Here is a 23818-nt window from a genome sequence, read left to right as displayed (position 1 = left end):
CGCGGGTGGCGCTGTGGGTTAAACCACAGAGCCTAGGACTTGCTGATCAGAAGGTCGGCGGTTCGATACCCCACGATGGGGTGAGCTCCTGTTGCTCGGTCCCTGCTCCTGCCAACCTAGCAGTTCAAAAGCACCTCAAAGTGCAAGTAGATAAATAGGTACCGCTCCGGCGGGAAGGTAAACCGTCATGCTGGCCACATGATCTGGAAGCTGTATGCCGGCTCCCTCAGCCAATAAAGTGAGATGAGTGCCACAACCCCAGAATCGGCCACAACTGGACCTAATGGTCAGGGGTCCCTTTACCCTTTAATGTCACTGCTGGGAAGCTAGATCCACTGTGCCATCTCTCCCTGCCACCCACACCTCATCTGAGAGAGAGATGTCCTATACAGTAGTGAGCTATAGTGCTGGTCCAAGACATTTTGAGGCCTTGGATAGCACAGCAAACACAGTACAGTGGTACCTCGGGTTAAGAACTTAATTCATTCTGGAGGTCCATTCTTAACCTGAAACTGTTCTTAACCTGAAGCACCACTTTAGCTAATGGGGCCTTCCTCTGCCACTGCGCTGCCACACAATTTCTGTTCTCACCCTGAAGCAAAGTTCTTAACCCAAGGTACTATTTCTGGGTTAGTGGAGTTTGTAACCTGAAGCGTCTGTAACCTGAAGCATCTGTAACCCGAGGTACCACTGTACCCCCAAGTCAAGCTGCACCATACTCCCACAAGCACCTCTTTAGTAACTAATATGGTGCCACCATTTTATTGCAGCCTAAATCAGCTTCCCACTGCCTAATGGTAGGGGAGGCCCGAAGGTCTGTCTTGTCCTTGTATGGGGCAGTGGCAGCTCTCCCTCATCTTGGTGAGTGTCTTTTCTTGGCTACCTGAGATTCCTTTTAGTGGAAATATCAGAAACTGAAACAGCATCCTTAAATAACATACCCTCCAGCATTTCTCCTATGAAAACAGGGACTTCCTATCCATACCCTCCAACATTTCTCCCATCAAAATAGGGACGTCCAAAGGAAAACCGGGACATTCCGGGATCAAATCAGAAACTGGGACGGCTTCTGTAAATCTGGGACTGTCCCTGGAAAATAGGGAAGAAGAGTTTGGATTTGATATCCTGCTTTTACCCTAAGGAGTCTCAAAGCGGCTAACTCAAATCCAAACTCTTCTTCCCTATTTTCCCTTTCCCTTCCTCCCCCACAACAAACACTCTGTGAGGTGAGTGAGGCTGAGAGAGTTCAGAGAGAAGTGTGACTGGCCCAAGGTCACCCAGCAGCTGCATGTGGAGGAGCGGAGACGCGAACCCAGTTCACCAGATTACGAGTCCACCGCTCTTAACCACTACACCACATTGGACACTTAGGGTCTGAAATAGGCATGCTCATTTAGCTCCCCTGCTGAGCTACATCACTTCTCTTACTATTATTATAGAATTTATATACCGCCGTATACCTGGGGGTCCCAGGTTGGTTCACAGAATAAATTCAAGATATAAAACCACAAAATACATAATAAAAATAAAAGCAACAACACAATAGCCCCGCCCAGGGGACGGGGACACATTTTTAAAGAGCATAGGATGTAAATCAGATCAACCAAAGGCCAGGTTTAAAAGGAACATTTTTGCCTGGCGCCTAAAGGTGTATAATGAAGGCGCGAGGCGAACTTTCTTGGGGAGAGCAGTCCAAAGATGGGGAGCCACTGCAGAGAAGGCCCCATTCTCGTGTTGCCACCCTCCGGACCTCTTGAGGAGGAAGCACACAAAGAAGGGCCTCAGAAGGTGATCTCAGGATCTGGGTAGGTTCACATGGAAAGAGGCAGTCCTTGAGGTATTGCGGTCCTGAGCCATTTATCTTATTTGAGGATGTCATTGCTTAAACTTCATCCAGCCTTCTACCTGGCAAAATATACCATGTAACAGGTACTAGCCATGATGGCAATGTTCAGCCTCACTGTCAGAGGCAACACTGAATACAAGTTGCTGAAAATCACAGGTGTGTGAAGAGCTGTTATGCTCCTTCTGGGATGGGGCTTCTCAGGATGTTGGACTAGATGGGCCATTGGCGGGATCCAGCAGGGCTATTATGTGCCCCACCAAGCTTTTTTGGGCATCCAAAAATCCTGGAACCAGGCCTGGAGAAAGAATCCACACAGCGTTCTAGGCTGGGGACCAAAATACACTCCACCAGGCAGGGTCAGTGAGGTAAAGCTCTGAGTTACTAGACATTTTCTTGCCAGTAAAGCAAAAGCCCTCAGGGGAAGTCCAGGGAACCCACTTGGCTGCCTTTAATTAAATACTCAGTTGCAATGCTAAGGCAATAGGGAGCACTGAATGTGCATACATTTCAATGAATTAATCTCTGTGTTAAGAGAGCCAGGCAGAAACCTACTGAACAGAGCAGTAGGCTGAGTGGTAAAGAGTTGCTGGGTTGGCTGAATGGGGCACAAATCTGTCCAAAGATCCAAATTCTACGGTCAAGAGAATGAACGTCTGGGTCAAAATCTGATAAGGCACCTTTGCAGCAGCAAATTGCGCTGCGGCAAATAAGTGGTCCTATCACATCATGCCTTCACTGGCTGCCAGCAAAATGTCCAAAACTGAAGTTGACCTAAAGTTTATATTAGGCTGCCAGCCAAGCAGAAGGCTAGGCTGTTGGGGGAGGCGCAATTGAGGCCTGGGGAATCTTATAGCAGTGGGGAGCTCATTGCTTTTCAGACCTTTAGTTGAGGCATTGGATTTGGAGGGTGCAGAGGGCCTACGCAATATGAAAATGAACAAGAGGGAATGTATTTAGGAGAAGTGAGAATTAGGGAATAGGGGACACGGGTGGCGCTGTGGGTTAAACCACAGAGCCTAGGACTTGCCGATCAGAAGGTCAGCGGTTCGAATCCCCGTGACGGGGTGAGCTCCCGTTGCTCGGTCCCTGATCCTGCCAACCTAGCAGTTCGAAAGCACGTCAAAGTACAAGTAGATAAATAGGTACCGCTCCAGCGGGAAGGTAAACGGCATTTCTGTGCACTGCTCTGGTTCGCCAGAAGCAGCTTAGTCATGCTGGCCACATGACCCGGAAGCTGTACGCCGGCTCCCTCGGCCAGTAAAGCGAGATGAGCGCCGCAACCCCAGAGTCGGCCACGACTGGACCTAATGGTCAGGGGTCCCTTTTTATCTTGCCTCTAAATCAGGTTTAGGGAACCTGTGCACTCTCCCTCCCCTTCAGATGTACTTGGGCTGCAACTCCTGCTACCTCTGACCATTGCTGGGGGGTTTTTGTGGGGAGTTTTAGTCCAAGACCTTCTGGAGAGCCACGGATTCCCGACACGTTTTAAGTGGAAATGAAAAACAGTTACACAAGTCTGAGCTATATGTGGCTATAGAGCGCTGCTTTGTGCCTCATGTGTGTTTGCTATGATCTTGGACCTTTGGGTCTCTATGATTCTGCTTGCCATGGCTCAGACAAGCATTTATTATTCATTCATTCTTCTTCATCATCATCATCATCATCATCATTATTATTATTATTATTATTCCGACTTTTTCCCAGTCCAGGACTCAAGGCAGCTCTGACACAGATAAAACAGAACAATCTGAAAGCACAGAAAAGGCAATTGTTCAGAGGCTCTTGACTTATATGCAGGGCTTTTTTTCAGCTGGAACTTGCTGGAACTCAGTTCTGGCACCTCTCAGGTGGGCGCCATTGCCAATCTAAGGAGGTGTTCATAGTGAGTTCTGGCACCTTGTTTTTTAGAAAAATGTTGTTGTTGTTTAGTCGTTTAGTCGTGTCCGACTCTTTGTGACCCCATGGACCAGAGCACGCCAGGCACTCCTGTCTTCCACTGCCTCCCACAGTTTGGTCAAACTCATGCTGGAAGCTTCGAGAACACTGTCCAACCATCTCATCCTCTGTCGTCCCCTTCTCCTTGCACCCTCAATCTTCCCCAACATCAGGGTCTTTTCCAGCGAGTCTTCTCCTCTCGTGAGGTGGCCAAAGTATTGGAGCCTCAGCTTCAGGATCTGTCCTTCCAGTGAGCACTCAGGGCTGATTTCCTTCAGAATGGAGAGGTTTGATCTTCTTGCAGTCCATGGGACTCTCAAGAGTCTTCTCCAGCACCAGAATTCAAAAGCATCAATTCTTCGGCGATCAGCCTTCTTTATGGTCCAGCTCTCACTTCCATACATCACTACTGGGGAAACCATAGCTTTAACTATACCGACCTTTGTTGGCAAGGTGATATCTCTGCTTTTTAAGATGCTGTCTAGGTTTGCCATTGTCTAGAAAAATAGCACTAGGTATATTTCCCTGCCTTTCTTCTAAGGAGCAGAATATCGGGGTTGGTTCCCCACCCCCACCATTTTTCTCCTCACAAACAACCCTGTGAGGTTTGGGGCCGAGAGGTTGTGGCTACCTTAAGATCACCAGGTCAGCTTCATGGCAGTGTGGAGATTTCAAATCGGGCATCCCTTCTCCTAGCTAAAACCTCCCACTCTTTGCACAAGGAGCATCACCTGGTTGCTCATCCTCCTCCACATCTGCCCCTGAGCTGGTGGTCAAGGTCCTAGATTCGGGGGGGAAGCGGGGGGTCAACAGGGAGAAGGTAATTCCCGCCAGCAGACTCCCAGAGATGCAGAGGACCAGTCTCCCTCTCTCTCCTCTGAGCTCCACAGCTCTCCACAATTCTTACCTTGTCCAGGCCTCTTGGCCGGGTCTCAAGTCAAACAAAGTAGACGGCTGGTTACCGCAAAGCTGAGGTGATTCCAGGGGCTGCAGGGCCAAGCCAGGCGGCCCAGGAACAACGGGGCTATTGAGGGAAAGGGACCTCAGCAAGGAGGAGGCACAAACATTCGTCCTTGCATCTTGCCAGATTATGCACTGGCGGTAGGGTACAATGAGGCCCGTGTGGAGAAATGGGCACCCTATTCTGAAGTGCAGGGAGGCAGAAAGGGGAGACTGCCCGTGTCGTAGCTTTTGATGGCATGTGCAGAATGGGGAAAGGACCTCTGTCAAGGTCTTTCAAGGACTTCTGTTTACCTCTCCCTTTGCAAGTGCCTAGGTCCGCCTGCCCCGACCTGGGGCCTTCCACATACTTTGGACTACAAATCCCATCGCCACAGGCCAGCCAAGAGTCGGGGGTGATGGGAGTTGTAGTCCAAAACATCTGGAGGCTGCCAGCTTGGGGAAGACTGGCCTGGGAAATTGTGGGGTAACACTATAGTTTCCGATGGAAACAGGTACGTATCTGCTTGGAAATAAAAGCACTTCCAGAAAACGTGTTTACTGAGCATTCATTCCGACTTGTTTTGCTGTGAGATAAGATGATGTTGGGACGTGGGTGATGCTGTGGGTTAAACCACAGAGCCTAGGCCTTGCCAATCAGAAGGTTCGAATCCCCGTGACGGGGTGAGCTCCCGTTTCTCAGTCCCTGCTCCTGCCAACCTAGCAGTTCGAAAGCACGTCGAAGTACAAGTAGATAAATAGGTACTGCTCCTTTCCGTGCGCTGCTCTGGTTCGCCAGAAGCGGCTTAGTCATGCTGGCCACATGACCCGGAAGCTGTACGCCGGCTCCCTCGGCCAGTAAAGCGAGATGAGCGCCGCAACCCCAGAGTCGGTCACAACTAGACCTAATGGTCAGGGGTCCCTTTACCTTTACCTTAAGATGATGTTGGCTATTTAAAGGGGTGTTCATTCTGTTCTGCTTGCAGGGAGGTTAGATGGCACTTTGTCAAAGTGAGTGTCACCCCAGACTTTCCTATCATGTTCCTTAATGCAAAAAGTCCTTTAGAGCTTAATGTAGGGATGGGAACATGGTTTTTTAAGTCAAGGGCCACATTCTGGTGGTGAACAGGACGGGACCAGAACCAACAGTGGGAGGGGCACTCCTGTCTCCATCTGCTACCCCGTATCCCATTTCACCCCCTTGTTGCCACCCACATGAAATCAGGCCCAAATTTGCCCACCCTTGGGGTAGGTTAAAAATGCGCTCCCAATTAATCAGGGCTTTTCTAAATCTTTTAATTTAAGACCAGCTGTCTCTGAGGCAAAGGACAAGATGGGGCCTTAGCCACCCCAATTCCATGTACAGAAGCCAACAGGACTGCAGTCGAATGTCACTTCAACAGAGGTGACAGGGTGCAGCAAGGCTAGCTTGGGGGGCAAGCACCCTCCACCTGAAGCAGCCGTCTTCCTCTGCTTCTGACAGGGCCATCTCTGCTGCCCTCTGTTGCAGAAGACTGAGCAGCCCCTGCAAAGCAGGCCAGATGTTTAAAAGTTCCAGGCTGGGCCGGCTCAGGATATGTTGGCACCTGAGGCAAACCACAAAATGGGGGTCCCCCACTAGGAAAGAAGGGGCGAGGGAAGATCTACACCAGGAACAAGCGGGTAGCGGAGATCTAAATTGGGAAGAAGGGCAGGAGAGGACCACAAAAGCCTCCTATTCACCCAGAAGCTGCATTAGACGGCATTCGGGGGCATTGCTGAGGAGGCAAATCCAGCCACCAAGGAATGGGCCACAGCTATTGCCGCCTCCACAGCGGCGGCAGCAGGCGATGCATTCCTTGGAGGCTGAATTTGCTGCCCCTATGGACCCTGCCGCCTGAGGCTGTTGCCTCACGGGTGGGCCGGCCCCTGGTTCCTGTACATTCCCCCCGTTGGTCCCTGTGAGAAACAGGATGCTGGTTAAGGACTTTGGGCCTGATCCTGCAAGGCCAGTCTGGAGCTCTTATTGCTACTCACAAGGCTTCAGCTTTTTTATTTAAAAACAAAACCTCTTCCCAACACAAATTTAATTTTCTGGCATATGCAGAGGTTGCATGCCAAAAGCTGAGTCCCGCATGCAGTGGCAGAAACACGCAACTTGCTGAGAATTGGCATATGCTGGATGTTCCCATGGTTACCATGAACTGAAGGCATGTCAGTAGGCTCGTTTTTTGAGTATTTGGGGAGATAGGGGCCAACTGTGGTCTACACAGACATCTAGTGGTGAAGACTAGCAATTACAGCTGTAAAAAAAGGAGTCAGAGTAGAACCAAACAAACCCAAAAGGTACCGCATATGCATCACCTTCCACAAAAATGACAGGCACTTGTTTCACTGTTAAGCAAGTCTTTATTTTATTTATATTTCAATGTATTTATTGCACTTCAATATTAGACAAAAAATAAACTCTCTCTCTTTCTCATCGGTATCTTTTGCGAGTCTTTTGGACTCCAAACAGCAGCAACAGCAGCAGCACCAGCAGCAGCAAATAAAACTCTCTCTATTTTCCCTTTGCAGCAAATATACTCCGGTTTAGGGAGGGAATTCTTTGTTATAACATACATTTTTTTCCTCTAGATTTCTAAGAAAAGTGCAATGTTTGGTTTGTTTTTTTCATTTTAAAAGCAGTGTTGAACAACAGCAGCAGCAGCAACAACAGTGTCCCTCCCACCCTGCGAAGAACACAGATATCCCCCACATCATGCACACAGGAGGGTGACTGAAACATGCCATGAGAGCTCCTGTCAATGGGATGTAAAAAGACCTGATATGTTTCAATGCAGAGAATAGGGCGGCAGGGCTGACTACAGCCAAGTTAGGACACTGGGGAGTGGGAGCAGGAGGGTGGTCTTACAGGAGAGAAGTGGGAGCCCAAGACCCCTTTTTGGTCGCCTCCCTTACAAGTTCCCCCTCAAAAAAGAATAAAATAAAATCCCAACCAACCTCAAGGTTTGGCTCCTTTTAAATCTACACAGTCTCACATACAAAAGTTGAGGAAAACAATTCCTGGGATCTCTGGAGCTATATAACCAAGGCTGTGTGTAATCCGTGTGCCTGCACTTCCAAGCATGGAATTTAGCATCCTTAGAACGTCTTTTTAACAGAAAATAAATCTTCTTCTCCCGACAACCCAAGAGTAATTTTGAAAACACTGGACTTTGCAAGGTGAGGTCCGAGACCTAAACTGCACATGACAATGGCAGAAAGCACATGTAAACTAGAGAGTGACTGGGGTGGGGTATAGCTTAAAAGCTCCAAAGGGGCACAATGAACTGTCCCCAACCCTGGCCATCTTTCTCTCCTTCAAGGCTCCTTTCCCCAGGCACTTTTAGCTGGTGTTGAGCCTGGGGAGGGGGTGAGGGGGGGAGAACTAGGGAGAAAAGAGCAGGGACAAAGGAAGGGTTCAGAACATCGCCACCCCCAGACACCCATGTGCCCCTTTGGTGTGCAAAACCATGCATAGACACCTATACTTCAGACACGGGCCTGCCAGCATCATGTGTAGCTTGGGTATCAGACACCAAGTAGAACTTGCAGGGATCACTAGGTGAAGCACCCTGTGCCCCCATCACCAGAAAAAAGGGGGGGGAAACCCACACATTTCCCATCTGGTGGAAGCAGCAGAAACTGTACAGAATAAACAAATGCAATATTTAATTTGCATAATTTACCCAGGTCACAAATTTAAGCATTTCTTGGCTCAAAATCTGGTGTATGTGTGTGTGTGTGAAGTGTAGAGTACACACAGCCTTCAGTATAGCGAATGGAGGGAAATGTTGGAACCAAGCTAATTCTAGGTTCCATTCTGTTCCCCGCCTCCCCGGACACAAGCCAACTAACTGGTTGTTAGGAAAGAGCGATTAGCCAGCAGTCTAGGGTTATATTCGCACATCTGGAATAGAGACTGGGGATTAAATATAACAAAGGCAGCTTCGGAAGATAGCCAGGATTCTGGGGCTCTGTGCCCCATATCCTGGAAAGTGAGCAAGATCTACAGGTTCAAATGGAAAGCTAGGTTCTGGAATTCTGGGAGAGAGTACTCATACAGCTTCTCTCTTCTGGAAAAAGACAGCACCATTGCCTGGAAGGAACTGGTAAGGTTGGGTGGAATGGTATTCGGAGTGTTTGCTTTGCTTAGCCCTTTCTACCTAAGGGCTCAGCTAACCTCTGCTTGTTTCCCTAAACCTTACTTGGCAAGGAAGGCACTCCTGCTTCTTCCATTTGCCCTTCTGAGAGCCTGCCCTCCCCCAAACCCAGTCTGCTCAGAATTTAGCCCTCCAAAAGTCAATGGGGCTTACTCCCAGGTAAGCAAGGTTAAGGACTGCAGCCTTAGCCCCTTCGCAGCAATCCTCTTCCCACACCATGGGGCGCGATGGCCTTCCTAGCATGCTATGGCCGCCTCCGAAAGTTGAGAGCAAGTCTGACCTGTGTACTAGTGGAAGCCCCTTTTGTGTTTTTGCTTGCAACATTTACAAAATATATATTATATTGACATAGACGTGTCAGGCATGACAAAGAGGACTTGCTCAGTTGCAGGGATGGAGGCGGGAAAGGGGCCCAAGTTGAGCAGTTCTACTTTACGCATCTGAACATTAACACCTACCCGGTAAAATCTGTAGCATAAACTGAACGTCTTAAAAGACGGTATAGCAATTAGTTCTGTGTGTGCGATCCCTTCTTCGGGAAAGAGCAGCAACGAAACAGAGCAAACTCCCCACCCCAAAGAAATGAATTCTAAAAAAGAACTGCGGGGGAGCTTGAGTCCTGGGGCTGCGGTAGCATGCAGATAAAAGGAAAGGAGCTAGAGTTGCAACATTCGCCTTATCAGTTTGTCCTTTTTTCCTCCTCTCCCCCACCCACCCCACAAAGCGCTACCAAGAGTTATTATAATTACGCACAATAAACCCAGTGTTTTTATATACAGAACTTCAACACAATATCACATGGAAAGTAAGATATATACGCGTGTACTGTATATATATATATATAAATATATACATATATATATCAGCACACATTTGAAAAACAACACGGTACAACGCGTGTCCAGCTCGTTTGCCTGATCTCCTCTAGCAAAATAAATGATCTTCAATCTGCACAGCGCCACGGAGAGCACTATCTGGGAAACAAACCCTTCCTCCTGTGTCTGGTCTCCTCGCCAGGGAGGGATCCGCTCTAGTAGATCCCAGCTGCGATGGGCTAGGGGTTCCCCTCCCTTGCCGGATCCCTTAGGCTCCTCTCCTTTCACCGTCACCATCTTCTCCCCACGGAGCAAAATTTAGTCCGATGCATTAAGTTTGCTTGATGGTCGATTCTTGGTTCTTCTTACCCAAAACTCGCAGGGTTTCAGAAGCCGTCCAGTCCAGCGGGCTTACGGGTTGATCCGGAAGGCAAGGAGTTTCTCTGAATGTTGGTTGTTGAGGGTTCTCAGGTCAGGCAGGCGGAGGAGCAGCTTGGGGAAAAGCGTGGAGTCGTCCGGGTGCTTCTTAGTCACGAGAGTCCGCAAGGCCCGGATTAACGTCTCCTGGAGGATTTCGACTGCATCCACGTCAGAGATGCCGGAGCGATCTGAAAACCAAAGCAAAGGTATTGAGTTGACAGAAACAGGAAAGACAACGTGGAGAACAGAGGGGTTTTCATTTCCCTGGGGAAAGAATGGTACAGTGGTAGAAGAAGAGTTTGGATTTGATATCCCGCTTTATCACTACCCGAAGGAGTCTCAAAGCGGCTAACATTCTCCCTTCCCTTCCTCCCCCACAACAAACACTCTGTGAGGTGAGTGGGGCTGAGAGAAGTGTGACTGGCCCAAGGTCACCCAGCAGCTGCATGTGGAGGAGCGGGGAAGCGAACCCGGTTCACCAGATTACGAGTCTACCGCTCTTAACCACTACACCACACTGGGTCTCTCTGGTACCTCTGGATGCGAACGGGATCTGTTCCGGAGCCCCGTTCGCATCCTGAAGCGAATGCAACCCGCATCTGCGCGTTGCCGCTTCTGCGTGTGACGTCATTTTGAGTGTCTGCGCATGTGCGAGAGGCGAAAACTGGAGGTATCACGCTCCGTTACTTCCGGGTCGCTGCGGAGAGTAACCTGCATACGCTCAACCTGAAGCACATTTAACCCGAGGTATGACTGTAAAGTTGAAATAGTTGCAATGTTTATTTGTCAGCATCAATCTCACTTGTTAGAGACACCCTGACATTATGATGCAGGTGACAATTCAACATTAAAAAAGTAATAACCCTGTTCTGAAATGACCCAAATTCTGCACCAATAAATTATGCTGGAATACACACACACACACACACACACACACACACAAAATGAAGGCAGGGAAGCTTCATTGCTGACTATTGGAAATATCATTCAACAACTGCTTTGAACTTCTGAAAAAAAATTGCCAGGCGTTTCTCATAGCAATTTGCCCCATAAAAGCTAGAAATGTAAATTAAATTTGCTTTTAAAAAAACAAACACACACATCCAAAGCCAGCCCTTTATCAGGATGTTTTTAATGTTTGATGTATTATCATATTTTTATATGTATTGGAAGCTGCCCAGAGTGGCTGGGGCAACCCAGCCAGATGGGCAGGAGATATATTATCTCAAGGTATTTTACTGTTACTCCATGTTTTGTTTTGTTTTTTTGTGTTATGTGTGTGTGTGTAAATGAAAATAAATCTTTTTAAAAAAACTGATCAACAGGGTAAGTAGTGATGGCTATAAAAGATTAGGATCCCTCTGTAAATACTGCAGTCTTCTAGCTCTAACCTCTGTTTGCAGGGCTGGGCGCCTTTAATTGCTCCAAGGCGAGAAGAAATCATTTGGAATTCTCCCAGCACAGGACCGCAAGTACAGCGAAAGCCTTTAATGCAATCCGCAGAATGCTCCTCCTACCCAACAAAGCCAGTTATGACCCCTTGACTCACCCGCTGAGACCAGGACTACGGCCATGAAGAGCGCCATCTCCTGTGCGTCCAAGTCCAGGGAACTGAGCTTCTCGCTGAACTCAAACATGGCGTCCAGCAGGGAGCCCATGCCCATGGTGCGCAGGCTGCAGAGCGAGTATGTCTCCCCGCTCAGGAAGGTCACCACCTTCTCCTTGGGGCTGAACAGGGAGGAGAAGCGAACCATCAGCACCTGGGAAGGGAAAGAAGAGGGGAAGGTTGAGGGCTAAGCAAACGGGCTGCCATTTTGACCAACATCCTAGGAATGAAGAAAAAGGCCTTCCTAATCGTTCATTGATTCCAAAGCAAGGCTTTGGAATTGCTTGTTTCCATGTCCTATTACCAGGTGGAAGGAGAGGCCGGGAAGCCAGCAGGGTATTTTGAAAAGGAAGACATAGCCCTGAAAGCATGAAGGGTGTCTCTGCCCATCCCTATCACAGACTGCAGAGTTTTGCATTTGAGGTTCAAGATTGACTTGTGCCAGGTACCCTTAAAGTTATCCTGTCTGTAGCACAGGGTGGCAGGTTTGACCTTTTTCTGTTTTTGAGCAGTGGGAGGAACTACATTTGTTAAAATCCAGCCTGCAGCACAGCTGTTTGAAGGCGCAAGAGTGCTGCTTAAGGCAGGCCTTTCGGGTCCCCTGCGTGAGAGCCAATTACTAAGCAATGACAGGGCCCTCCAAAAATGCAACAATATTGTGACCCTGCCAGCATGGCCAAGAGTAAGTGATAATGGGAGATGGAGTCTAAAAAACTCCTGAAGAGCACCACAATGACTGCCTCTGGTGCAAGCTATTTTTTGCCCAAGGAGAGTATGCATCTAGCTCCATCCGTGAGGCCCAGGGCAAAAGAAGAATTACCGTATTTTTTGCTCTATAAGACTCACTTTTTCCCTGCTAAAAAGTAAGGGGAAATGTGTGTGCGTCTTATGGAGCGAAGGCAGGCTGCGCAGCTATCCCAGAAGCCAGAACAGCAAGAGGGATCGCTGCTTTCACTGCACAGCGATCCCTCTTGCTGTTCTGGCTTCTGAGATTCAGAATATTTATTTTTTCTTGTTTTCCTCCTCCAAAAACTCTTGTGGTCTGGTGCGTTTTATAGAGAGAAAAATACGGTGCATAAGGCTGTCGCTGGCTGCTAGCCACAATGGGTAGATTCTACAGCTCAGTTGGTAGAGCATGAAAGTATTAATTTCAAAGTCATGGGTTCGAGTCTCACGTTGGGCAAAAGATTCCTGCAATGCTGGGGGTTGGACTAGATGACCCTTGTGGTCCCAGTTCTATGATTCTACCTCCTCTGGTGCGGGCAGGCTGTCCCTGAATACCAGTTGCTGAGAATCACAATGGGGAGAAGTGCTATTGCATGTGGGTCCTGCTTCTGTTCTTACCTGGAAAGTGCCTGCTTTCAGCAGCATGACTTGGTCTTGCTGGCAGAGGGACTGGAATCCAGGGATGCTCTTGGCAAACTCCACCACCTCCTTGACGGCTGGCGTGAAGCACTGCGAAAATTCCTCCCACACTTGCTGGCTGCTCTTGCCGTTGCTGCAATAGGGGGTGGCGTTCAGAGGACAGGCCTGCATACAACAAGGGTGTCAGCAAAGAAGGTTAAGCTCGATCTAGCCAGAAGAACCGCTTTCAAATACACTGCTTCGGCAAGCAACAAATACCATTTATTTACTTCCAAAAGATGCATTTTTACTGCCACCCGTGGCGATCACACAGGGTCCCCGGACGTTTCACTGTCTATTGATCCCTGTGCCACCACTTTATTTCTCGCTGCCACCACCCAGGCCCTACCTGGTAAAATACTGAGTCCAGTCAGGGTTAAGTTGGAACATACACCTCTGTTTATTTATTGCAGTTTAACAAGCGTGTGGTTTCATAAACGGTCTCAGTCAGTTACTATCATGGGGTGCCTATCCAGACCTATAACTTCCGCTAGCTGCTCTCACTAAACCACCTCTCAGATATTTACTTGTCTTCCTAGCTCCTAACTGTTCCTGACTCAGCTTATTTCGCTACACTAACTCAACCTACCCAGGTAAGGTAAAGGTAAAGGTACCCCTGGTACAGGCCAGTCTTGCCAGACTCTAGGGTTGTGCGCTCATCTCACTCTATAGGCCGGGAGCCAGCGCTGTCCGCAGACACTTCTGGGTCACGTGGCCAGTGTGACAAACTGCATCTGGCGAGCCAGCGCAGCACACGGAACACCGTTTACCTTCCCGCTGGTAAGCGGTCCCTATTTATCTATTTGCACCCGGGGGTGCTTTCAAACTGCTAGGCTGGCAGGCGCTGGAACCGAACGACGGGAACGCACCCCGCCGCGGGGATTCGAACCGCCGACCATACGATCGGCAAGTCCTAGGCACTGAGGTTTTACCCACAGCGCCACCCGCGTTACCTCAACCTACCCAGACTCTATCCCAATTCACTTCCACTCCAACCAACCACCCAACTCAGCTTTCCAGGTCATGTGGCCAGCATGGCTAAACAGCTTCTGGCACAACGGGACACCGTGATGGAAGCCAGAGCGCACAGAAATGCCGTTTACCTTCCCACCGCAGTGGTACCTATTTATCTACTTGCACTAGTGTGCCTTCGAACTGCTAGGGTTGGCAGGAGCTGGGACAGAGCGATGGGAGCTTGCCCCGTCGCACAAATTTAAACCACCGACACAAGGGGGGGGGGGAGTAGTAATCTTTAGTCAATTAAAATGTATTTATTATTCAGACTGAAATACCCCTGAACATATGGCAAAATAATATCTGGCATATAGCAGTGTCCTCACCAGACACAAAAGGGCAATTAAAGGCATAACAAATGGAGACACCTTCCAAGAAACGTGGACCCCTTTCTTTAACTATGTTAATGACTAAAATCAAGACCTTCTTATACCAACCGCTCACTATTCTCAGTGGGAGAGTTATGTTAAGTAATATGTTTGAAAGTTGAATGTGTTAAGTATATGTCTAGAGACAATGGATAAAACAAAGACCATTGGATGTGCTTCTGGGGAAGCGTTTAATGGTTACATTAAAAGTGGTACCTCGGGTTAAGTACTTAATTTGTTCTGGAGGTCCGTACTTAACCTGAAACTGTTCTTAACCTGAAGCTAATGGGGCCTCCTGCTGCTGCCACACCGCCGGAGCCCAAGTTCTGTTCTCATCCTGAAGCAAAGTTCTTAACCTGAAGCACTATTTCTGGGTTAGTGGAGTCTGTAACCTGAAGTGTATGTAACCTGAGGTACCACTGTATCTGTATTTCTTTAAGAACCATTAAAATTTGTTTAAAAAAATTATTTATTATTTATTTGAGAAATTTATGGTCTCCTTTTCCCTTAAAAATAAATCCCAGAGTAGGGTGTAATAAAAACATCGTGAACAATAAAACCAACCACTGTTATTTAAAAGCTCAGTGTCAACAGATCAGCAACATCTGCAAGGGCAAAACTCCTGACTCCCCCTCCAATTAGCCCTGCAAGGAAGAGATGGAGAACTTGGGGTCTTCCACATATTGTTGGGACTTCAACTCCCGCAAACCCTGACCTTTGGCCATGTTGTCTGAGGTTGATGGGAGGCTTGTAGGTTTCCCAGCCTTCATATAAATGGCAGTGGGGGAAGAAACAGGTAATCTATCAAACAGCTTTTCCTCGCCTTGCACATCATTTCATACACAAAACTGTTTGTGACTATTTTTTCCTTCCAGTGGGAGTTATCTCCTCTCAAGAAGCTCCACTGGGAGAAAAATGCATAGGTGTGTCTTTGTGTGTGTAAGACCATGGGCAGAGGTCACCCCACTCCCAGTATTCACTTGAAATTCCCTCCCTCCCTGCCCTGCAGTAGCAGAATGCAGTACGCCACTTCATGCCACAAAGAGGGCTCGTGTTTTTATAACTGTGCAAAAAGGAAAAGCTTCTCTGCAGGGGAGACAGCTGGGCTAGGACCATGTTTCCTCATGTGCTAGTTTGCCACTTGTGCAGATTATTTATTTTTTAAAAACAGGAGCAGCGGTGTACGTGGTCCAAAACACCACCTTATTCCGCTGCATGTCAGTGGGTGGGGAAGGTAGTAAGTAAGGGAGCTGCATTTCCAGCTCAAGGCAAACAGAGGAGGTGGCTGAGCCACGCAGATCTCTATGTGATATGTAAAGTAAAGGTAAAGGGACCCCTGACCATTAGGTCCAGTCGTGACCGACTCTGGGGTTGCGGCGCTCATCTCGCTTTATTGGCCAAGGGAGCCGGCGTACAGCTTCCGGGTCATGTGGCCAGCATGACTAAGCCGCTTCTGGCGAACCAGAGCAGCGCACGGAAACAATGTTTACCTTCCCGCCAGAGCGGTACCTATTTATCTACTTGCACTTTGACATGCTTTCAAACTGCTAGGTTGGCAGGAGCAGGGACCGAGGAAGGGGAGCTCACCCCGTCTGATTGGCAAGTCCTAGGCTCTGTGGTTTAACCCACAGCACCACCCACATCCCTATGTGATGTGTACATGTGGCTAGACCTTGGAACACTATTGCCCTGATTCAAGCAGGTCATTTCTGAAGGGAAGGTTGCCTTTATTTAATCCTAAAATGCAACATAAGACGCTGTATTTCTTATAGCCCTGAGGGCTCTTGAAAATGGCTCATTTGCGGTGCAGAGAGCATTGTTTCCAACAGAGGGAGCTTGAAGCGTTTCCCAGCTCAAAACCAGAGCGTCCTGCTGGAGATCCTGCAGCAGCCAACAAGCCCAGCTTTGCAAGCTGAAGGCAGTCTTCCACTGCAGCTCGGCCCAGTGCCTGATTTCCAAACTGAGCCGTGCTGAGGCTCAAGCCCGCTCGGAAGCGTTGAATCACTGAACTGTAGAGCTAGCCCAACTCCCGGCAATGCAGGGAGCCATTCCTAGGTGGGTTTGAACCACCAACGTTCTGGTTAACAACAGCTAGATGCCCTCACCCTCTGCGTCATTACGATTCTCTCTTTCCCTGAAGCTGGCCAACATTGGGGAGTAATGAAAAGTTCAGATGCAGAGAAGATAACCATCCCCTGTTGGCATTACATTTATGTCCCAGATACCTCGATATCTGTCTACCTTATCGGTTGCGTCGCATAGATTCGCTTTTGTTAGAGCCAGATTTAATGTGTTCCCCTCAAATGTGCTGAGTAATAGATTTTCTAACGGTAAAACCTCTGTTTTATGCGCATGTGACAACAAATCAATAGAATCCCTTTATCATATCTTGTTTAATTGTCCTTTATACATTGTTCCCCGATCAAGGATTCTGAGTTCAATCATCTTGGAAACTGTTGCTAAACCACCTGAATTACATCTAGCCTATCTACTCCAGGACATTGACTCTTATAGAACATTACAGGTTGCCAGATTCCTGAATTCAGTTCTTTCATATAAAAGATTTCATGGAATGCTGCATGACTATTAAAAATCTAGTAAACTCTATCCACCATCTTTATATTCAAGGCCACAATATGGTACATCTAGAGATTGTTATGTAACGTGAAGGAGATTGAAATATTTTAGTTGATATTTTAGAATGTAAAATGCTATTTTATTTATTGATTGGTTTTACCTTGTGGGCTTATAGCCGAATAAAGTATTATCTATCTATCTATCTAACCATCCCCTGTTGTCTGCCCCGAAGATTTGAAGGTATCATGCCCCTCTGCATGGAGGCTCCATTGTTGGCAATCATTGTCCCTACCCATCTTCCATAACCTATCTCCAGTGATGCCTACATTCCTGTGACTATTGCCACACATCCGATGGCTGTGTTTTCCCCAATATAATATTTAATTCTAGTACTTACGATGCCTCGACTTGTAGTACCCCGCCAGGGGCAGCCCCTCTGGGCGTTTGCTTCGGGATAGCCGTACTCAAAGGCTGGGTAGCACCCGGCATTGTGCAGATAGCCGGACTGCTGGGCCTTGAAGATCTCGTTGCCAAAGCACCGGGAGCCGTTGTCCACAAAGCCGGGGGGCTCCTGGGGGCCGTAGCTGGACACGCGCAGAGTGGCCGACTCATACTGCCCGTAGCCATAGGAGTTGTTCAGCTGCTGATCGTTGTAGTTGGTCAAAGGGCAGGCCTCGCTCCCGGGGGACCCTCCCCGCTTGCCCAGGCGGTCCTGGCCGCTGACGAAGATGTCGTGGTAAGCCCTCGAGATGGCGCTGATGGCCTCCTCTTCCTGGGCGTTGGGGCTGGGTGGGGCAGCGTCCGCCTCGGGGCTCATGCCAACGTCCATGGGGGCCTCGTTCAGGCTGTTCATGTAGCTCTGCATCTCATCCAGCAAGCGCTGTTTCTCCCGTTTAGGAATGCGCCCAAAGCGCACAGCTGTTGGGGGGGGAGAGAAATGGCAGGAGAATGTGAGCGAGGGAAAAGGACGCCATGAAACAGGCCCTTCTTGGGGAAGTCACAAGGACAGCTGTTGGGGACAGCATGCCGCCGTCCGGAAAATAAACAGCAGGTTGAGGATAATCTGTAGTGATGGAAGATTTCGGCATGAGAAGCTTTTCTCCTTGTCCCTATGCTAATGTGGGGGAAACTGCGCCCACCAAAATTCTCCCTGTTCTTGCTTCCAACCTGGCAGCACTGGGTTGGGTGGGGAGGCGAAGACAGTGGTACAGGCCTTTGGAATCGCCTCAAACACCACTGAAATAGTTACAGGCCAAATCAGGTAAGCTATCTCAAATAGAATCATAAAACTGTGGAGAAGAAGAGTTTGGATTTGATATCCCGCTTTATCACTGCCCGAAGGAGTCACAAAGCGGCTAACATTCTCCTTTCCCTTCCTCCCCCACAACAAACACTCTGTGAGGTGAGTGGGGCTGAGAGACTTCAGAGAAGTGTGACTAGCCCAAGGTCACCCAGCAGCTGCATGTGGAGGAGCGGAGACGCGAACCCGGTTCACCAGATTACGAGTCCACCACTCTTAACCACTACACCACACTGGCACACTGGAGAAAGGGGTCCTGAGGGTCTTCTAGTCCAAACCTCTGCAATGCATGAATCCTGCCCACAGCTGTCCCTGGGTGGGTAAGCTCGAACCACCAACCTTCTGGTTAACAGCTAGATGCACTGACCCACTGCACGTATGCACAATTTCTGCAACTTGTGGGGTGGCGGCGACTGCCGATTTTGGCATTAACTTTTCCGCAGACAAAGCGGAGGGGGACCAGATCCAACCCTGTTCCAAAATCCACAGCATCACTGCGAAGCCGAAATTAGTCACCAGCTCCTCAAGGTTTCTGGGTACATCTATCATGTACCCAAGAGAGTTGTCGTGACCATTAATCAAAGGATGCTGCCTGCTTTCCAGGCCTGAGGGGCTCCTCCCACAATTTTCTCCGTTGCCCTGGAAATCCTGGCCTGGAAGCATAAATCAGCCCAGGGCTCTATTTATCAACCAAAGGATTTGCTGACACAGTGCCCTTGTAAGAGTAAAGGAGCAGCGGAAATAGCCAGCCGTTGCTTGTGCTTTAAAGGCTGGCTTGGGCTTTGTATTGTGGGAAACATTAATTAGAAAGCAAACCAGGGTCTAGCACCCTTTTCTCATGCCCCACTCCCTAGCCATTTTAGAGAGGATGCCCCCAGGTCTGCCTTTCCTAAGGGGCGTGTGTTTTACAATACTGTAAACAAACACTCTGCCTACTATCTCCTAGATGAAACACAGGACACTTCAATGCAGTTTGGTGTTGCTCAACTAATTCTAATGCACTTGCAGGAAAACCACAGGGCCTGTTATTGATGTACATCCAAAGCTCTGGATTGTCACTGAAAGTAATTCATTACAGCTGCCCCGAAACATAAAACCATAGAATTGCAGAGCTGGGAGGGACCTCAAGGGTCATCTAGTCCAACCCCTTGCAATGGAGGATTTTTTGCCCAATGTGGGGCTCGAACCCACAGCCCCGAGAGCAAGAGTCTGCTGCTCTGGCGGCTGCTCTGACCCTGCCTAGATGCTTACCATCTCTTGACATGCCCACCGCCAGGCACTTCTTGAAGCGGCAGTGCTGGCAGCGGTTGCGGTTCATCCTCATGATCATGCAGTTTTCGTTCTTGACACACATCTTGTAGTTGATGTTCTGCTGAATGCTCCTGCGAAAGAAGCCCTGGCAGGTGGAATGAAACAGCGACCAGGTTAGCAAAGAGGAAGTAACACTAACACGTCACGCGCTGACCCCCTGGTCTGCAATTAGGTAAAGGGACCCCTGACCATTAGGTCCAGTCGATTCTGGGGTTGTGGCGCTCATCTCGCTCTACAGGCCAAGGGAGCCGGCGTACAGCTTCCGGGTCACGTGGCCAGCATGACTAAGCCGCTTCTGGTGAACCAGAAAAGCGCACGGAAATGCTGTTTACCTTCCCGCCGGAGGAGAGACTATTTATCTACTTGCACTCTGACGTGCTTTCGAACTGCTAGGTTGGCAGGAGCAGGGACCGAGTAACGGGAGCTCACCCCATCGCGGGGATTCAAACCGCTGACCTTCTGATCGGCAAGTCCTAGGCTCTGTGGTTTAACCCACAGCGCCACCCGCGTCCCTGGTCTGCACTTGGGGTTGCCAGATTTCCAAAAGTGAACATCTCTCCCCAAAATGATGCTTCTTAGCTATTTTTCAGGAAATTCGCAAAAAAAAAAAAAAAATCAACACTTCTGATACGGGTTTTCCCAGACATTTTAACTCATTTTCAAAAATTCCACCGGGATGCTATTTTTGATGGATGAATCTTGGCTATGTCTGGGAAATTCCGGATGTATGGCAGCCCTATCTGCTCTGTTTTCAGAGTTGTAATTAAAGCTGAAAATGCTGTTAGCCTCTTTCCAAAAGTTGGCTGAAGGGGTTGCAAAGAGCTACAGGGAACCTAGAGCAAGTTAACTCTCCCCCAAATTCCCAGGGGGCCAGTTTGGATGGACAGCAAACAAAATGGTCTCCAATTGGCTTGATAAGCTGCAGGAATGCTGTTAGGGGGCCGCCCACATAGCCTGAGCCACAGCATGTGGGGGTCTTTTTTTGGGGGGGGTTAGCAGGGTCTGGGTCTCTCAACCCTTCCCTGCTCCCCTTCACACACACACATACACACTCATACAGTGCTAGTGAGACTTCCAGCAACTTGCAATCTTAATTTCCCAGAGGCATCTACATGTACAAATTAGAATATGCAAATATTATGCAGCCTTGTGCCATACAGGCCTTTACCGCATAAGCACCTAGCAATGCCCCTGGTCATAACCAAAGCACCCGTTTTGTCTTTCCTAGCCATGTCTGAGTGTCGCCTTCAAAACCTACTTGGCTAGGGGGCATATTGCAGTATATAGCACACCTGCTTTCAATGCAAACAGGGAGAAGGGCAAGAGAGAGTCAAGACTCATCACTTCTGCAAGGCACTTTAAAAGTAAACCAGTTAATGGTTTGGAAAACATAGTCCCGAGATCTATGAAAAGCACACGCAAGAGTCAGAGTTGCGTGTGATCCACATTCCAATGCACAAGCTGAAGATTCGATAAAAGGTGCCAAATTCAGTGCTCTAAGGATCTCAGCTTGGTTCTTTTTTACTTAAAATAATGATTTCCAGTCCTTATCGCTTAAGAGAAAACTTTATAGATGTGTGAAAAGGAGAATAAGCAGAGCACAGCTTACCTTGCATCCCTCACAAGCATGGACCCCATAGTGGAAGCCTGAGGCAATGTCACCGCAAACCTTGCAGAGCAGAACCATCCCACCTGTCTCTGTTGAGGGAGAGAAGAATGGTGGTTAATTCTCCACCTGTGCCCTCCTCTCCACCCTCAGTCTCTGACCCCTGCCAATCCCCCCCCCGCAACATGGCGTCCTCCAGATTTCGGGAGCTATAACTCGCATTATTAGCCAGAGGTGGCAGCGCTCCCAATAGTCATGGCAGTTGTTAAGTCCAAAACGGCTGGAGATTCAGCTGGTTGGGGAAGGCCGGTTTAGAGCGTGCAGGCCCAATGGAAATGGAGATTTGTATGCCAACACAACACCAGACCCGCTTCAGCTAAGTGAAACGTTTCTTCCCTTCTTTAAAACGGGAGTAGCAATGGGCTGGCGCTCCCAAGTGATAAATTAAAGGGTAAATGAGAAGTAAGACTGGCCCCAGCCTTGAGCCTTTGCAGTAAGGTAGGTTTTAAAATTGCAAGTAACTAGGCAGATCTTAGAATCACAGAATTGGATGTGAAGTAAATTTGTTAAAGTTTTTTTAAAAAACCTAATAATAATAATAATAATACAGTGGTATCTCTTGTTGCAAACGGGATCCGTTCCGGAGGCCAGTTCACAATATAAAAAAGAGCGCAACCCGCAGCGGCGCATCTGCGCACGCGCGGGTTGCGATTCGCTGCTTCTGTGCATGACGTCATTTTGCACGTCTGCGCATGCGCCAGCGGCGAAACCCGGAAGTAACCCTTTCTGGTACTTCCAGGTCGCCGCGGGACGTAACCTGAAAGAATGTAACATGTAGTAGTAGTAGTAGTAGTAGTAGTAGTAAAAATAATAATAATAATACCACCCAAACAAACTGAGAGCCACTTACTTGTGAAGGTGCCGGTGGCTCCGTTCTGTTTGGCAGCGGGTACCCTGCTCTGCGTTGGGGGCGACTGGCCCTTGCTGGGGTAGCGGATGCCCTCGGGGAACTGGAAGGCTACCTTGGGCGAGGACGGGGAGCTGGCCCGTTGAGGCTTAATGGCCCCGATCTCCGTAAGGGTCAGCTCTTCCAGCGAGGACGGCAGTGAGTGTTGAGGCGAAGGCACCAGGTATCCACTGGGGGGGCTGCCCGGGGTGGGGCTGGAGCCGGCTGTGGAGCCCACATACAGGATCACGCCACCTGGAGAGAGGGTGGACAAGGAGGAGGTAGGGAAAAGATCAGGACTGTGGAACTGCAGAGAGACGTCTAGCAAGTGTGAGCTGAAACCTGCTTGGAACATTTATTTGCTTAGAAGTCATATACGTCGCTTGATTGAAGAGATCCCTAATATAAAGCATTCGAATCCTCACTCAGCCATGAAGCTCACTGGGTGACTGGGCCTCAGCCTAACCCACCTCACAGGGTTGTTGCGAGTGTAAAATGAGCAGGGGAGAACTACGTTTCCTTGGTAACAATGAACAAGTACCAGTTGCCAATATAGTATTAGGCAAACTACCCCCAAGTTGTTAAATATGTTTACTAAAGACAAGTGAAAGGAGCAGACTAAATTAGATAACTTTTTTAAAAAAAGTTTTATGAAGAGGTTTTCAACCTAATGTACCATGAAATTCAAACTGGAGAATAATATATCAAACATAAAAACTGAAGAAAAAAAGAAACATACATTAATAATCATCCTCATATGATCCTCGTAAAACACAACATTATAAATACATCTATGTAGCACTCAGTCACTATTTTATCTTCAATTAGATCACTCTTCAGGTCATTAATGTATTTTTTTCCCCTCCAATGCAAACTGAAAATTTACAGATGCAAATGATCCTAATTTGCATAAGAAAATGTTCTGGAAAACATTCCAGGAGATTCTCTAATTCAAAATTTTCTGCCATTTTTTAGTGGCTGAGCAAGGACCAGGTCACCAGAGTCTATGCCATTGCTTGGATGTAAACAATGAGTGTGGGAGCGAGCAGACCCCCTGGTTTGCTTTAAAAAGGGCACCCCTGGGTGTGTCTTCACAGAAGACTCCAGAAGCCTTGCCAAGGCAATGGGCACCATGGATTCAAAGAGGTGCTGGTGACTAGAGGCGTCTTTTGCACTCCTATAAAGTGAGTTTGTTCCTGCCTCCAGCCCACCAACTCTCTTGTAGGCAGCGGCAGGCAGCTAGCAAACAAACAAACAGATCCTTCCAATTCCTCAGCTCTCATTTCTTGAGGGCCAAAGAAAGCAAAAATCACCGTGAACTAGTGCCATATAGGGCATTGCTGGAAGAGAGGAAAGGGAACGATGGAGAATATGAGGTGGCTTGTGGAACCACTGATCAAGGCCAAGCTGAACCACTTTCTGCTGAAAGCTCCAATTATTCTGCAATCTACGACGGCTGCGAGAAGTGAAAGCAATAGTAAGACAACATCCGTTGCCGATTACAAATTGTGCCTTTAGCATTCATCCGACATTAACCTGGCTGTGAT

The 23818-nt window shown here is 48.5% G+C and overlaps 1 protein-coding gene across 3 annotated transcripts in view; it reads right to left on the bottom strand.

The window, feature by feature from the left end:
- Positions 1 to 7089: 7089 nt before the first annotated feature.
- The window catches only part of LOC128406037 (nuclear receptor subfamily 1 group D member 1-like), a 57462-nt gene continuing 40733 nt past the window's right edge, over positions 7090 to 23818 (bottom strand). For all 3 annotated transcript variants that reach the window (XM_053373089.1, XM_053373090.1, XM_053373095.1), the window contains 7 exons: positions 22236 to 22526; positions 21329 to 21417; positions 19660 to 19804; positions 17506 to 18026; positions 13090 to 13275; positions 11689 to 11899; positions 7090 to 10327 (listed from right to left, as the gene is read on the bottom strand). In XM_053373089.1, coding sequence (XP_053229064.1) covers positions 10131 to 10327; positions 11689 to 11899; positions 13090 to 13275; positions 17506 to 18026; positions 19660 to 19804; positions 21329 to 21417; positions 22236 to 22526 — 1640 coding nt within the window. In that variant the 3' untranslated portion in view covers positions 7090 to 10130. The remainder of the gene's footprint in view (positions 10328 to 11688; positions 11900 to 13089; positions 13276 to 17505; positions 18027 to 19659; positions 19805 to 21328; positions 21418 to 22235; positions 22527 to 23818) is intronic.

The sequence above is a fragment of the Podarcis raffonei genome, chromosome 2 (assembly GCF_027172205.1).
Source record: "Podarcis raffonei isolate rPodRaf1 chromosome 2, rPodRaf1.pri, whole genome shotgun sequence".
In the NCBI taxonomy this organism is placed as follows: domain Eukaryota; kingdom Metazoa; phylum Chordata; class Lepidosauria; order Squamata; family Lacertidae; genus Podarcis; species Podarcis raffonei.
The sequence above is the reverse complement of the archived record's forward strand: the minus strand, read 5'-3'. Positions and strand labels throughout refer to the sequence as shown.